This window comes from Misgurnus anguillicaudatus, chromosome 20, assembly GCF_027580225.2.
Source record: "Misgurnus anguillicaudatus chromosome 20, ASM2758022v2, whole genome shotgun sequence".
Classification (NCBI taxonomy): domain Eukaryota; kingdom Metazoa; phylum Chordata; class Actinopteri; order Cypriniformes; family Cobitidae; genus Misgurnus; species Misgurnus anguillicaudatus.
Window position 1 is genome coordinate 342,876 of NC_073356.2, and position 14,736 is coordinate 357,611.

Genomic DNA, 14,736 nt, shown 5'->3' on the forward strand with positions numbered 1-14,736 from the left:
ATTTCTCCTGTCTCAGTGGCAACTGAGGAAATTATGCACGACCATTCAAAAACATGGCTGGGGTTCAAACTATACAAAGCTTAATGCAAATGGGTGAAGTGTCCCTTTAATTACCCACAATACACTATGTGGCAAATAACTATATGGTCAACACTAAATCAATAGCTGTCTCGGTTTTATTGCAGTCTGCTAGTTGGAATTTTGGTATGACTGGACTTGCACAATGAGAGCTCACGAATGCCACAACAGTGATGCGGTTACCAGTGCTTCATTCGTTTCAATTAAAGAATAATGCTGTAAGTGAATCAATGGTCATTTTGTCCAGATCTCTTCTCAAATTGTGAAACTCACCATGTCATTTTCTCCAGTGGTCATCTTAATCTTCCCAGTGAAAGGTCCCCATGTGGTGCCCAGTGAAAGTGCCTGACAAGAACGAATCCTTTTCTCTCCTTCTTCGTCCACCATTTTCAGCTCCCCTGTAGAAGCCACATCACACTTACTATATCTTAACTTACCTTAACATTCGCCAACATTTAATTTTAAGAAATACTGTTATTACTGATAATCTTATATCTGTTGGTCACCAGTAAGAACATGCTTTTAACCAAAGCCAAATTGGTTGCACTCCCCAACCTAAATCTTAACATAAGGTTAAGTACCTTTTGCAAGGGCACAAAGGTAATAGATCATAGACTGGCTTTAAGAAGGCTCAAACCCACAAGCCTAGATATTCAAGCACAACATCCAGTGCCCTACGAGCAGGCTAAGCCCACTCAGATATAGTGTGAGCACCCCAACTCCTATAGTGAATTAGAGATCATACACAGGGGTGAAGAGCGCTCCATCTGCTTCTTTCTCTCTCCTGGGTGACCCTGCCTGTCTCTTTGATTAGGCCTGTGCGTTACTGCTCTGACAGGGCTTCAGATAAGCTGGATTAAGCCTCTTTCTGCAGGAAGTTTTGATGTGAACAGCGCAGAAGGGTGTTAAATTATCCACTTTCAGGAGGAGTTTGGTGAAATGGCTGAAGATGAAATGATACATAAAGAGAATCTAAAGCCATTGCTCTCAGGAGATGAAGATTAAGCGTTTATACCCATCCTCCCTCTGGATTAACAGACGTCTTTAAAACTGACAAATACAAGTAGACAAGTTATTTTTAAGCAGATGTTTTTATATAACTACTTTATATTTTAATATGTATTTTAATTCAGCTCGAAATTGCTCATATTCACAAAATACACGCAAGACACTCCCTTAACAGTAAACTCTGATTACGCATGAGATTATGCGAGTATCTGGCAAACTTGAGGGTCTCTATTATCATAACTCTTTAGACGCGTCTGCAGCAGGCACTTATTTTGACAAAACATGTGATGCACACATAGGTTCACTCGACGCGCCGAAGACATATTTTGAAATTACCACACATTACGGGCTACATAAATGTTGTGATGGAACTTCACATCGGGCACCCTTGAAAAAAGAAGTCACTGGCCGCCACTGTTATACACATCTGCGTGAGACTGGGTTGGAGTAGTTTAAAAAAAGTTCTTAGTGAAATCAGCAAAAATGGAATGTCAATTTAAAAACATTTTTTACAGGAATAACAGGTTAATTGTTTGCAATAACAACAGAAATGTGTGAAAAGAAAGTAAAAAAAAAGTAAATTCATGTTGACTTTATAATCAAGAATTAATGTATAACTTAGTCCAAGAGTCAAGAAATATAATTCATGTTGCAGGCTAGAATGTCAGCAAAAGCGTATTTCTTTTACAAACATTTTTGTGCCGTTCCACTTCAGTGCATCAAATGAACATAAGGACACTCGCAGTGAAAATTTCATCTAAAAAATGCAGGCACACTCCAAAGCACTTCAGAACGTTGGACTATAGTAAACAAATGGTCATTATCAGGAAAAGGTTTTAGGGAAAAAAACTATTTTTCTACATCAATGCCAAAGTAAAGAAATCAAAAGCAATGTCTGCAATAGAGGAACCAGCAGACCGGCTTTATTTCTTCACCTCTCTCCTTCATTATTTCTACATCTCTCTTTCTCTCTCTCTCTCTCTCTCTCAGTGGTCTAATCTGTGAGGGACTTAAAGGGACCTTATCTCCAGGCTCTCCTGCTTCATTTCATGCTTGATTTACTTTAATTTGTCTGATAGGGCAGCAGGATTTGGAGACGGCCCATCTTTGGCTTGGGTGACGAGTGAAAAAGTCACTCTGATATTTCTCTGGCACATTGTCGTAGGTTTTTGACTTCTCTCTCTCACTCTATGCCATGAGTTCCTGGAGAGAGAGGCAATGAATGTATGAGAGAGAGAGAGAGAGAGAGAGAGAGAGAGAGAGAGAGATGTGTGCACGAGTTACCTGTGGCTGTGTGCGTCTCTTCTTTAAAGTCTATCCCCTCGTTGTTTAAGCACAGGGGTGTCGCCAGGTGATTTTTGGGTTTAGAGTTTAGCCCGAATGTATTTTGAAAAGTTGACTGACAAATATGAAACGGGACAATAGCCTATGTAAACCTTTTAAATCAAGTTGTCTTATTTCATTGTGCTTTGGCATTACTGCACACAGTCTGTTAGAAATAGACATAGGGCTAGGTCTTAAAAAAATCTAGCCTATGGAATACGTTTCTTTGCTGTCGGTACTGTCATGACTGGATAACAGGATATGTGAAGTGAGGACGCAAGTGCAGAGTTTGACTGAATAAATAACATTTAATAAATAAACGGAAAACAAAACACACAGGAATCAAAATAACAGCAGGTAGGTAAAACACAGGAACAGATACCGTGGAACAGAGAACAAAACATTGTAGCAAAGACAATGATCCGGCCATGAGTGTGACACAAACACGGGTATAAATACACAAAGATAATGACACACAGGTGGAATGAATCATGTGATAATTAACAAATGTCCAGGTGATGACAATATGGAACAGACACAAAACATGACACGGATCCACCGTGACATTACCCCCCCCCCCTTAAAAAGTAGCTTCCGGACACCACAAAACAAAAGTCTGGGAGGGCGACTCAGGGGGAGGGACGGAGGGTAGGAGACGACGGCGGGTTCGGCCAAGCTGGAGACAGGATGAAACCTGACGTCACCAGCATGGCCAATGCAGGAACGGTCTCTGGTGCATGGACCATCATGGGAACCGACTTTGAAAGTTCAACAATGGCGGGAACTGACTCAGAAAGTTCAACCATCGCGGGAACCAACACAGAAAATTCTACCGACACAGGAACCGACCCAGAAGATTCGACCATCCTGGGAGTCGACTCAGAAGATTCAACCCATAAGGGAACCGACTCAGGTGACTCATCCCTCACGGGAACCGACGAGGATTCAATAGGCCCAGGAATGAACTCCTTCCGTCTCAGGGAAACGGCCTCGTAGACCGCAGCGACCATCCCGGGGAATGAATCGGGCATGGCCGCGACTGATCCCAGAACCGCATCGAGCACGGCAGCGCTCCTCCCAAGAATCGACCCCGAAGATTCGACCGTCCGAGGAACCATGACCACAGACTCGGGCCTCCCAGAACCCGGCTCATGTGTTGCGACAACCAGTGGTGTCAAGTAACGAAGTACAAATACTTCGTTACTGTACTTAAGTAGAGTTTTTAGGTATCTTTACTTTACTCCACTATTTATTTTTTTGCCAACTTTTTACTTTTACTCCTTACATTTAAACGTAATTATCTGTACTTTCTACTCCTTACATTTTAAAAACAAGCTTGTTACTCTAGTTTCTGATTTTTTTTTTTGTTCAACCCAGACTGATTTCGAGCGTCATTGGATGAGACACAGAACCCCCTAACATTCAGAGATGTCATTGGTGTGTGGGCTGGGCTGTCCTGTCCATCTGCGCATGGCACGAAACGAAGTGCACGTTCAAACCGCGGCAAAATTGATTCAGTTGGTAAGAGAAGAGCATGATGTCTGGCGAAATGTCCGAAGCGTCTGAAAGCACAGGAGAGAACGTTGGTAGTAGTTCTAGTGATGGCGACCAGCAAAACCTTTCTCATCCCTGGCCTTACCTGAAAGAATTGTTCGAAATTGTCGGGAGCAAAAACGACTCGTGGAAAATGCACTGCAAACTTTGTGAACCAAAGAACCATGTAATTTTGGCTTTCAAGAACTCTCCTTCCAACTTGAAGAAACATGTCGAGGTAAGCTGTTTTATTTATTGATTTCTCAATTTTTTTCTGTTTTTTAAACCATTTTCGCTTGGGTTTAGGGTTAGATTTTAGATTTGCTTAATGAGGTTATTTAATATACAGGTTTCTCCATGTTTTTGTCCATATTTAAGCCATGGTCGCTTGGAGTTGGGGTTAGAGTTGGGGTTTGGGTTAGGATGTCATTTTTATATAACAAAAAGTTGTTCTAACCCTAAACCCAAGCGAAAATGGTAAAAAAACAGAAAAAAATTGAGAAACCCATAAATAAAACGACAAAAAAAGATGCCCCGTTCAAGTGAATGGGAAGGACTTGCGTATCATATGCACGCCAAAGTGGAATTTGGCGTATGTATTGCACGAGTTTTACACTTCGTGCTATTTATACGCATTTTCAGGAGACTGGGCTGACAACTGATGTTGAGGAGGCAAATGCTAACACAGTTTACAAAAGGGTCACGCGCTCAACATTCTCGAAGTGCTGGAGTCTGTGGAATAAAAGTGCAAGGTCAACCACAGCAGCAGAGATCATTGAGGAGACTTGCAAACTCCAGCTCTTGAGGCCAAATGCAACAAGATGGAACAGCCTTTTCTTAGCAGTGGAAAGGATTGTGAGAATTGCCAGAGAACATGGAGATGGGGCCATTGCAGCTGTCTGCAGTGCACTGAAGATACCCATGTATGTACCTGCTTTTTTATTTTTTAAAAGCTGGACTATATCTGGTTGCTGACATTTATTAATTTTTATATATGAAAAACTGTAAAACACAAATGTTATTTATTTGTAACACACGTGCAACTTCCTAAAAGTAGTCTCTAATGATTTTTTTTTTAAATAATTAGGCCCTTCCATTTGAAGCTGTTCCATGAAATAAATTTGATGGTTTGTGTTTTTTTTTATTTGTTGTTTGAACAGGTTTACTCCTGTCGAGCTTGCCTTTCTGTCCGAATATGCAAAGACTATGAGCCCAGTTGCAAAGGCTCTTGACGTACTTCAAGGAGAGACCAATGTGCAAATGGGATGGTTGGTCCCTACAATAACCTTACTCAAGACAAAGCTCCAGCACCTTCACACTTCTTCCAAGTTCTGTAGGCCATTGATTGATGCACTTTTAGCAGGACTTGAAAAACGATTTGGACAAATGCTTAAAGATCCGGAGCTGATAGCCGCGGCTATACTAGTCCCCAAATTCAAGACGTGCTGGACAAGTGATGAACAAATCATAAAACTTGGTAAGTGTTGTACTGTTTGCTTTATGCTAATAATAGGGGAATTTTCTTTTTAAAGTATCTCTAACATAACAAGCAATCCAAATAGTAATCCGTGTCCTTATGTAAGCCACATGAAGTTGATCAAAATCATTGTGACATCTTTCAGTGTTGTAATTTCATTGTTGTAATCCAATTCCATAGTTCAATTTGGTCCTAATTTTGTTTTTCTATTTCAAAGGCCTTGACTATATCAGAAGTCACTTGAAAGACCAAACTGTGGAGAATCCACGTGAGAGCTCCCATTCTTCAGAGGAGGACGACTTCTTTTCTGCAATCAAACAGACCACCAGTTCCCAAGAAAATGCTAAACAGTTGGAGACTTACCTTGGATGCCCAGGTGATACAGTAGATATACTTAAGTCTTTCCCGGCAGTATGCAACCTGTCATTGAGGCTTAACACAGCACTACCAGCCTCAGCAGCCTGCGAGAGACTGTTCAGTTCGGCAGGACTGATCTTTAGACCAAAAAGAGCACGTACTGATTCTAAGAACTTTGAAAACCAGCTTCTTTTGAAGCTAAACAGAAGGTTCTGGTGATTTGTATAGGATATGTCAATGTATTCTTTCTATCATACACAAACACAGGAATACTGACTGTCTCTTTCTTTCATTCTCTCCATTCACACACACACTCTCACACACACTCTCACACAGTCAATCACACACACACAGTCACACCAACAGACACTCTCTTTTTGTTCAACATGGACTGACATGCACTTTTGTTCTTGCACAAAGTCCCAATTCAAGCACTTAAGGCTTCAGAGACTGTTGATATGTACCTAGGGTACACTTTAGTAAGTTACTCCCACGTTTTTGATGGGACTCATTGATGGGAATAATGCACAACAAAGATGTATACCACTGCCACAAATCCTCACTGCACATACAAAATGTACATTCTTGCACTCTCCTAGTGCCATGTGCAAAACATCTGTTTTTGGTAGTGTTTCTCTGTATACTGTATATGAGTTACTCCATGTTTTGAAGGGGGTTTCTTTTGCATAGGTTTGAAGTCTCAGTTTGAAGTCTCTGTCCTCTTTTTGTCCACCCACACTTAAATGTATGCAGTATATTTCTCTCCTTAACATGCACTGATAAGAACACTCCTTAATACACAGACACTCAGGTCACAGTCATTTGCTGCTAAAATAATGTTCTGATAGTTTTGCAGGCCAGGATTTGTCTTGAATATTACTACCTCAGTTTGAAAGTCTATTTGTATTACAATAAAGTTTGAGGAAAACATGCCCATCAGGTTTGTTGTCTTAGCATTATGTTTTTGTTTAATGTTTCACCATGTCTTGGGATCCATGTAGCACTAATCAGTTGTTAAATTAAAGGAGAAGTACATTTTAAAGATGGGGACCATTGACTTTTCATAGTAGAAAAAAATACTATGGTAAAGTCAATAGGCCCCATCTTTAAAGTGGACTACTCCTTTAAGCTTCTATTTCTAACAGTTGTGTCAATGATACGAGGTCCAACAAGCGTTATTTGTTTCTTAGGGTTACTTTATACTTTTTTACTTTAAGTATGTTTTAGAGCCTGTACTTTTTCACTTTAACTTGAGTAAAGAGGTTGAGTTGATACTTCCACTTTTCTTTTTAAACACCAGTATCTATACTTCTACTTGAGTAACAAAAGTGTGTACTTTTGACACCACTGGCGACAACCACCCCGGGGAATCAATCGAGCATGGCTGCCGCTAACTTGAGCCGAGCCTGGAGCCCCGAACGTTCGCTCTCCGCTGACTCCAGTAGGTGTCGGGACACAGCGGACAGCGCATCCCGACGTCGTTTACTCCCCCTCGAAAAAAATCTTGGGGAAGCTCCCCTCTGCAAATTCGCTGCGTCCTTTACTGGCCGGATCATTCTGTCATGACTGGATAACAGGATATGTGAAGTGAGGACGGAAGTGCAGAGTTTGACTGAATAAATAACATTTAATAAATAACAGAAAAAAAACACACTAGTGATGAGACATCTGAAGCGAGGCTCCGGAACTTGTGTCGAGCAAAAAGGGGCGTTCCAGATGAAGCCCCGATTCGAGGCTTGTATCGTTTCCGTGAAAATCACGTGACGATGACAAACGAGGCCTCGTTTTCTGTTGAATACGTCATTGCTTCATTCAGAAACTCGCGCCTCTTGTGGGTTTTGCAGTATGTTTGCATTGATGTTAAAGTGTTGGTTGTAGCGAGTAGTGGCGAGGTTGTAGTGAGTTTCTAGTAGTTATCATTATATATCATAACCTGTATTATATATTATATTACACTTAGTTTAGTAGATTATGAGTGTAAATTATACATAGCCTAGTTCAGTAGATCATTAGAGTAAATTAGCATATGTCTAGTTCTAATACCTATAATACGTAATTATATTATATAGCCTATATTAGTAGTAGTGTTATTATTATATATATTATTGCTGCTGTTATTATTATTATAAGACTAGACTGTATTAGGGATAACCTAGAAGGACTGAGGATCCATTGGGATATTGGAACAAACAGAAGGTCCAATATCCCAATTTATATAAGCTGGCACTGATCTTCTTATGTTGTCCAGCATCATCAGTGCCCTGTGATAGGGTGTTTTCTAGAAACAGAAACCGCCTCAATCCAAATACTGTTAAAAAACGTTTGTTTCTAAATAAAAACCAGTAAACCATTTTCCGTGTTGCAGTTTGCTGTTCCACACTTCCAGTCCCATAAGCATTCCACTATTGCAGCCCCAGTTCAATAAGCACTGCACTTACGATAATTTGAAGAGTTTCGTTGCAAAACGAGATAACCACCGTTTTTAATTGTTCAGAAATCTTGTTTTTTGGTTGTGCATTCCAATTAATTTCAATGCAACTGCAGTTGGTTTGTTTTGATTTAAACCTTCATAACTTAAAAAATACAGCTAAGTAGCACCATAAAACAAAATAATAACATGATAACGTAATAATAAACATGTTTTGACAAAAATGTTAAAAAATTGATTTATCTCGTTTTGCAACGAAACTCTTCATTTCTTTATTTTGTGCATTCACTGTTATCACTAACTCAAGAACTACTGTATAGTTGAACACAAAGTTGTGTATGTGTGAGTTGTGTGTACATAGGTTAACACAAGCAGAGTAAAATACTTTCTTTAATATACTTTATTCAAAAGCCCACACCATGACAATTTGGTTGCTCAAAATGAATAGATTTGTGTGCGTGTGCGATACATTGCTTTGCACAGCAGGTGTCACTGGAGAGCACAGTGTTTCATGAGGCTTCGGGTTAATGAACCTTTTGGCGAACCAATGGGCTGGAAAGCCTCATTGGCTCAGGAAGCCTCGTTTGGCCATCACTACAACACACAGGAATCAAAATAACAGCAGGTAGGTAAAACACAGGAACAGATACCGTGGAACAGAGAACAAAACATGGTAGCAAAGACAATGATCCGGCCATGAGTGTGACACAAACACGGGTATAAATACACAAAGATAATGACACACAGGTGGAATGAATCAGGTGATAATTAACAAATGTCCAGGTGATGACAATATGGAACAGACACAAAACATGACACGGATCCACCATGACAGGTACGGGCTACTCCGTTTCTGCTACTCTGTTGAATATGCAACAGGTAGGGGAGGAGCTAACGAGAGCACTTTTTAGCTACCGGAATGGAACCATTGATCTCATCAACGGTAACTTGAAAAAGTATCTTTAATATTTAAATCAGATAATTAAACGCATTATTACATTAAACGTAATAATATAAAACATAATACCATGAAACAAAATAATATTTATAAAAAACAGCCCCAAAATAGCCCCTGTAATATTTTCTTACACTGACCTCATTATTTATTCAATTACAACAGCCAATGGCAAGTCTCCAGCAGCAATACGTTTATTTTTAGTTTTAGATGTTCTGTTTATATTATGTTTTAGACGTTCTGTATGGTACATAAATAAGATGGTTATACAGTAGATATACAGTATATTGTAGGTTTATTTATCACTTGATCGTTATTCCTTCGGCGCAGCAGTTTAATAATCTAATTTTGGCGGTTCTGTAACATCATCAGCTCATTCCGGTCATGTCTGAGTAAAACTTACATGCAAAAATCTACTTGAGAGGAAATATTAAAGTTCTTATGACATTTTGCTCCTGCGACCTGCCGCGATTAGGTGAGTACACTTTTATATGCTACAGATCACGTTAATATTCTTATTATACACTTTATAGACTCTTTGAGTGATCCCTGTAAATTTCCAGCATTTAAGGACATCCGGGGCTTAGCCCCAACCATATTAAATTATGGTTGGGGCTAAGCCCTGGATGTCCTTAAATGCTGGAAACGCCAAAGCATATAGCTAACTTAATGATTCTTTAATTGATTTATTAAAATAATTTATGAATGACAGGCAACACTGACAGTGACAAGGCAATATTTATTTGAACTAATCATGTAATTTATGACGCACTTTAAAGAGAGACGCACTCACGTCTCTCTCTGTCTCTAGCTCTCACTGCAAGTGTAACTGTGTTACTATGGTTACCAATGTTTATAGTAGCGGATTAATTAGGGCCTGAGCACCGAGGAGCAGGCCAGAATGGCCTGCACTGAAAGGTGCGAAGCCCTATTGTTTTTGCTCGGATTTATTAGGGCCCGAGCACTGAGGAGCAGGCCAGAATGGCCTGCACCGAAAGGTGCGAAGCCCTATTGGTTTTGCTTGAATTTATTATTATTATTAGGGCCCGAGCACCGAGGATCAGGCCAGAATGGCCTGCACCGAAAGGTGCGAAGCCCTATTGTTTTTGCTCAGTTTTTTTTTACATTTTGGGGCATTTTGGGTGCCTTAACATACTCGAAAACTCTTGAAATTTGGCACAGACGTAAGAGTCGTTGGCCATTAGGACCGGGCAAAGGCTGGAACTAGGGCGTGGCAGGGGGGCTCTGTAGCGCCCCCTGTAATGCAAAAACAAACATTGTTGCACAGATCGGGGCAAACATGTAGGCACATGTACGAGAGTTGGTACGCATATAGATCTCATCCATCCGAACAACTTTCGCCCTCTAACATTTAAGCTCCGCCCAACAGGAAGTCGGCTATTGTGGATTGTTTAAAAAATGCATGCGGTGAACTTTTAAATACTTCTCCTAGGGAATTCATACGATTGACACCAAACATGGTGAACATGATGCTGAGACATTGGACTTGCTAAATTGCGAAGGGATTTTTGATATCTCGAACGGTCCTGCCATGGCGAGGCGACAAATTTATGGCGAATTCAGAGAAACAGGAAGTGTCTAAAATCTAAGGAAAAAAATATCTTATTGTGATGCCATGTGGGGTGTTTGTTCGTCTGAAGATTCCGATCGCATCGATGTGCCCATTGTAACTCCCGGGTATAGCGCCACCACCAGGCGCCAGGAAGAGTGTCAGTCACAAAGGTGGATTTTTTTGACAGTTCCATGCGATGCTCTTTTAAACACTCCTCCTAGGATTTTCACGCGATTGACACGAGAAGTGGTCAACATGATGCCGAGACATTGTATACTTTTATTTCAGGCATATTTAGGGCTCTTGGCGTGCTTAGATTAACCCCCTGGGGTCCAAAAACGCGGGGCCGCGTTTTGACGCATTTTTTCCTGTTTCCTGTGACATCCACTTAAAATACTCCGTCATTCATAATCATACACATACATGTAATACATCATTCGAAACTGTGAAGTCTCTACTTTAATGTGAGTGCCTTCATAATAACAACAAAACTGTGTGCTTTTGGCAAATAAAGAAAATAAACAGGGAGTGCATTTCGACATCTCTGTCTCCTTTACCATTTTCCTCAAACACGTTTCAAACATGAACTGATAACTCCGCCAATACTTGTCACACGAACATGATACATATGTCTAAAGAAAGCCTGAAATGTCTACTTTTACATGATGTAATAAAAATCTGAAGAACTCATTGTCTGTTTGTGTAATCGACATGTAAGTAAAGAGAGGTAAAGTTTTTCTGTCTCGACCTCATTAGCGCTAATGTGATCCCACCTACCGTGTGCGCGCCATTCATATGGAAATTACCTGATGCGGGCTATGCAAACAAGATCAACGCCACCAAACAATGCTTTAAGAAGCGAGTTTTGACAGTTTCATCCACTTATCAACGCCCTGGGAAGATGACACGCTTTACAGGTGAGGAAGCTATACAGATGCTCCTGGCAGCGAGGAAGAGTTCACTGTTTCCTCAGACGAAGAGCAGGACTCCGACGATGAACGTCAATATCACTACTATAACTATAGTGTCCATGCCGACTTATCAATAAGGCTTTCTTTATTTGCTCGGGTGTAACATTGTGCTGTAAATGAGCCCGGAGATATGTCATGCGTTAAACAGTATGATTGTATGGTGTGCTGTAAATATACAATATGTCATAAAACAATATCACTATTTAGAATATATTTTGACTAGTGTTTATGCCTCAACAAGTCTTGTTTACGCGACTATCTGTTCGGGTGTAAATGTATCGATGTAGTATCGATGTGCTGTAAATGTGTCCGGAGATATGTAATGTGTTAATGTTTAGCCATAAATATGTCCGGTAATGGCCCGTTAACAAAGAGGCTGTTTACACTTGGTATTAAGATGTGTTTTCATCGATCGGATCACAAGTGGACGAGAGAGACACATTACGTTTACACCTGGTATTTAAATCCGTCTCTTTTCTCCACTTTCGACCGCTTCTGTGCTGAATACTGTGAGGGGGTGGTCTGTGAGACGGTGGGCGAGTCTCTCTGCTGTCATTCAAACCCGAACGGGAGTAATTATGAGTTTATATGGACGCGATCTTATATAATGTCAGTGTCCACTGCTTGTTTAGCAAGTAAACATGCTGCACAGTGTTTTGTACATGAGTATGTAAGAGCTTTCTTTGAATTTTCAGCGCAATTGATGAAATAGGATCGCGCAACTTTCACACGCTTTCAAAACGAAACTACGGAGATCAGCTCAGTTTTATCAATGAAAGGCTAAAAATAGCACTGTTCACCGAATGTTCACGCCAGAAGACAAAAAAAGACGTAAAACTTGTGTTTAATACCTCAGATTAGATAAATGGGCAGAGAGAAGGCGGTCGCGTGTGGCTGTTCGAACGCATTCAATCACATGTGCGTTCCGCAACTCCAAAGCGATCCGATCGAAAGTGGTTTCGACCACCTCTGGATGTGGTTGAAAGTGGTCGAAAGTGGACGAGCTCAAAACGTTTTGAACACCGTTTACACCTGGCATTAACGTCGTCCACTTGTGATCCGATCGACGAAAACACATGTTAATGCCAAGTGTAAACAGCCTCATAGATATACCGCATCTATGTACCCAATTATCTTATCTCAACTATGCTTTACCGCCTTAGTATTGCTTTATAAGTTTGTTACTGTGGAGAATACATTATATAATTATTAAAAACTTTTGTAGGAATGTGGCAGCATCACTCTCCTCTTCAGCGGGCATTTGCAGAAATGCGACGGACATTCATAAAGGGTAAGTCACATTTGCGGGCTTTTCTGTTTTATTAGTAGACTTTTACTGATGTTTTGCGTAGTAATTTGGAAGATTGTCAGAGATTGTCATCATGCTCAAATATGCATGTATCTGTTCGGGTGTAAATGTTTCGATGTAGCCTAGTATTGATGTGCTGTAAATGTGCCCGGAGATATGTCATGTGTTAATTTTTAGGTATAAATATGTCCGGTAATGGCCGTTCAAAAAACGTTTGTTTTTTGAAGAGCGACTTGATCCAGCTGAGGATATAATTTCTGAAGAGTAAGTTTTACCTACATTTGTTGAAATGTTGTGTGATGTAAACTTTTATATACTGTATACTGACTATTTGCACGCAGATATTCATAATGACTTTATAGAAACGTCTCGTAATTGGCAACTTGTTTACATTAAAATGATAGTTCTTACATTAAACCGTATGCTGATTAGTGTAATGTGAATATGTTATAAAGCAATATCACTACTATAACTATAGTGTCCATGCCGACTTATCAATAAGTATTGCTACATCACATATTATTTGCAGCATTATAATAACATACTGTATATTAATATATTGGGAGAAAGCTGTTATATGTGAAATCAGATAATGTGTGCACCCATATACGGCCAAAATTGAATGATCCTCATTTCATAACACATCTGCAACGATTCGACTGTGAGATTGGTAGTCGAATCCGGCTTCTCCGATGCATCGAATCTTCAACTATTCGGGGTCACCCCTATTAATTATTAAAAAAAGTTCTCAATATTAGTAATACTGATGTGTTGCTTTGTACTTTGAAAATACATGATATTAATTAAGATATGTTTTCAGGAATGTGTCTGCAACACCAACTTCGTCTGGTACCCGCACGTTTCGAACAATGGGACGACAACATTTAACTCCATTCCCAAAGAGTTACAGTGTGTGATGGTTTACAAATGTATACCTTATTTTTTTATATTTGGAAGTATTTTTAGATGCACACCAAACTTTCACAGCTGACCATTTAGAATCCTTTTCTTTTAATTAGAGCCATATTGTACTGGTCATATAGAATATTGTTACATGTATACATATTGTTACTTTATTATTTATAATTACAATGAAGCTTCTTCATTTATAATTATAATAAAGCTTCTTAAATCTATTGTATTGTTCATGTTTTTAGCATTTTTTTGCAAGCCTATAAGACTTTTATTTTACTAAAAAAGTATTTTGTACTTTATTTTAACCTATTTTTTTTTAACTACAAGCAAAAGATTTTCTCTTTAAGTCTCCCCACAGTCACAGTTCTTTTGTCCCAACATTCCTGACTGAGCCATTAGGGGGTTGGGTCTCCTCAGGTGTGAAACACATCAATATTCATGACCATTGACCCTCCCTTGCATATTGCCTTTACACAGCAAAAAGTGTCTTACAAAAGTTAAATCAATGTATTTTTTCATGTGAATGAGTGGGTTAAATGGTTTTTACATCTTTTTGTAGCAAATTCTCTACTCTACAAGAGTAGATAACTTTTTTGCTTGTTAACAAATGTTTAGGATGTGTTTCTTGGCCTTATTTCAGCAACTTTTTGTTTTCTTTTTTTTACTAACCACGCATAAACATCATTTACTTAAAAATACAAACATGTACATACATTTATCTTACATATTATTATAGCACAGTTTGTGCTGAATACAGTGTTATGTGATATTAGCCATTAATGTGTTTTAAAGCAACTGAAAAAAGACCA

General features: G+C 39.5%; 2 protein-coding genes across 2 annotated transcripts in view; one reads left to right on the forward strand and one right to left on the reverse strand.

Annotated features, from left to right (window-relative positions):
- Positions 1 to 14,736, reverse strand: part of zfpm2b (zinc finger protein, FOG family member 2b) — a 157,771-nt gene that overhangs the window by 77,367 nt on the left and 65,668 nt on the right. Inside the window, exon 4 of the mRNA XM_055219489.2 lies at positions 352 to 476. Within this exon, the coding sequence (XP_055075464.2) occupies positions 352 to 476 (125 nt within the window). The remainder of the gene's footprint in view (positions 1 to 351; positions 477 to 14,736) is intronic.
- LOC129435065 (uncharacterized) lies at positions 3,959 to 7,055 on the forward strand. Its single transcript, XM_073857952.1, has 4 exons — positions 3,959 to 4,180; positions 4,585 to 4,865; positions 5,103 to 5,419; positions 5,637 to 7,055. Exons 1-4 carry the CDS (start codon positions 3,959 to 3,961, stop codon positions 5,993 to 5,995), a joined length of 1,179 nt encoding a protein of 392 aa, XP_073714053.1. The 3' UTR covers positions 5,996 to 7,055.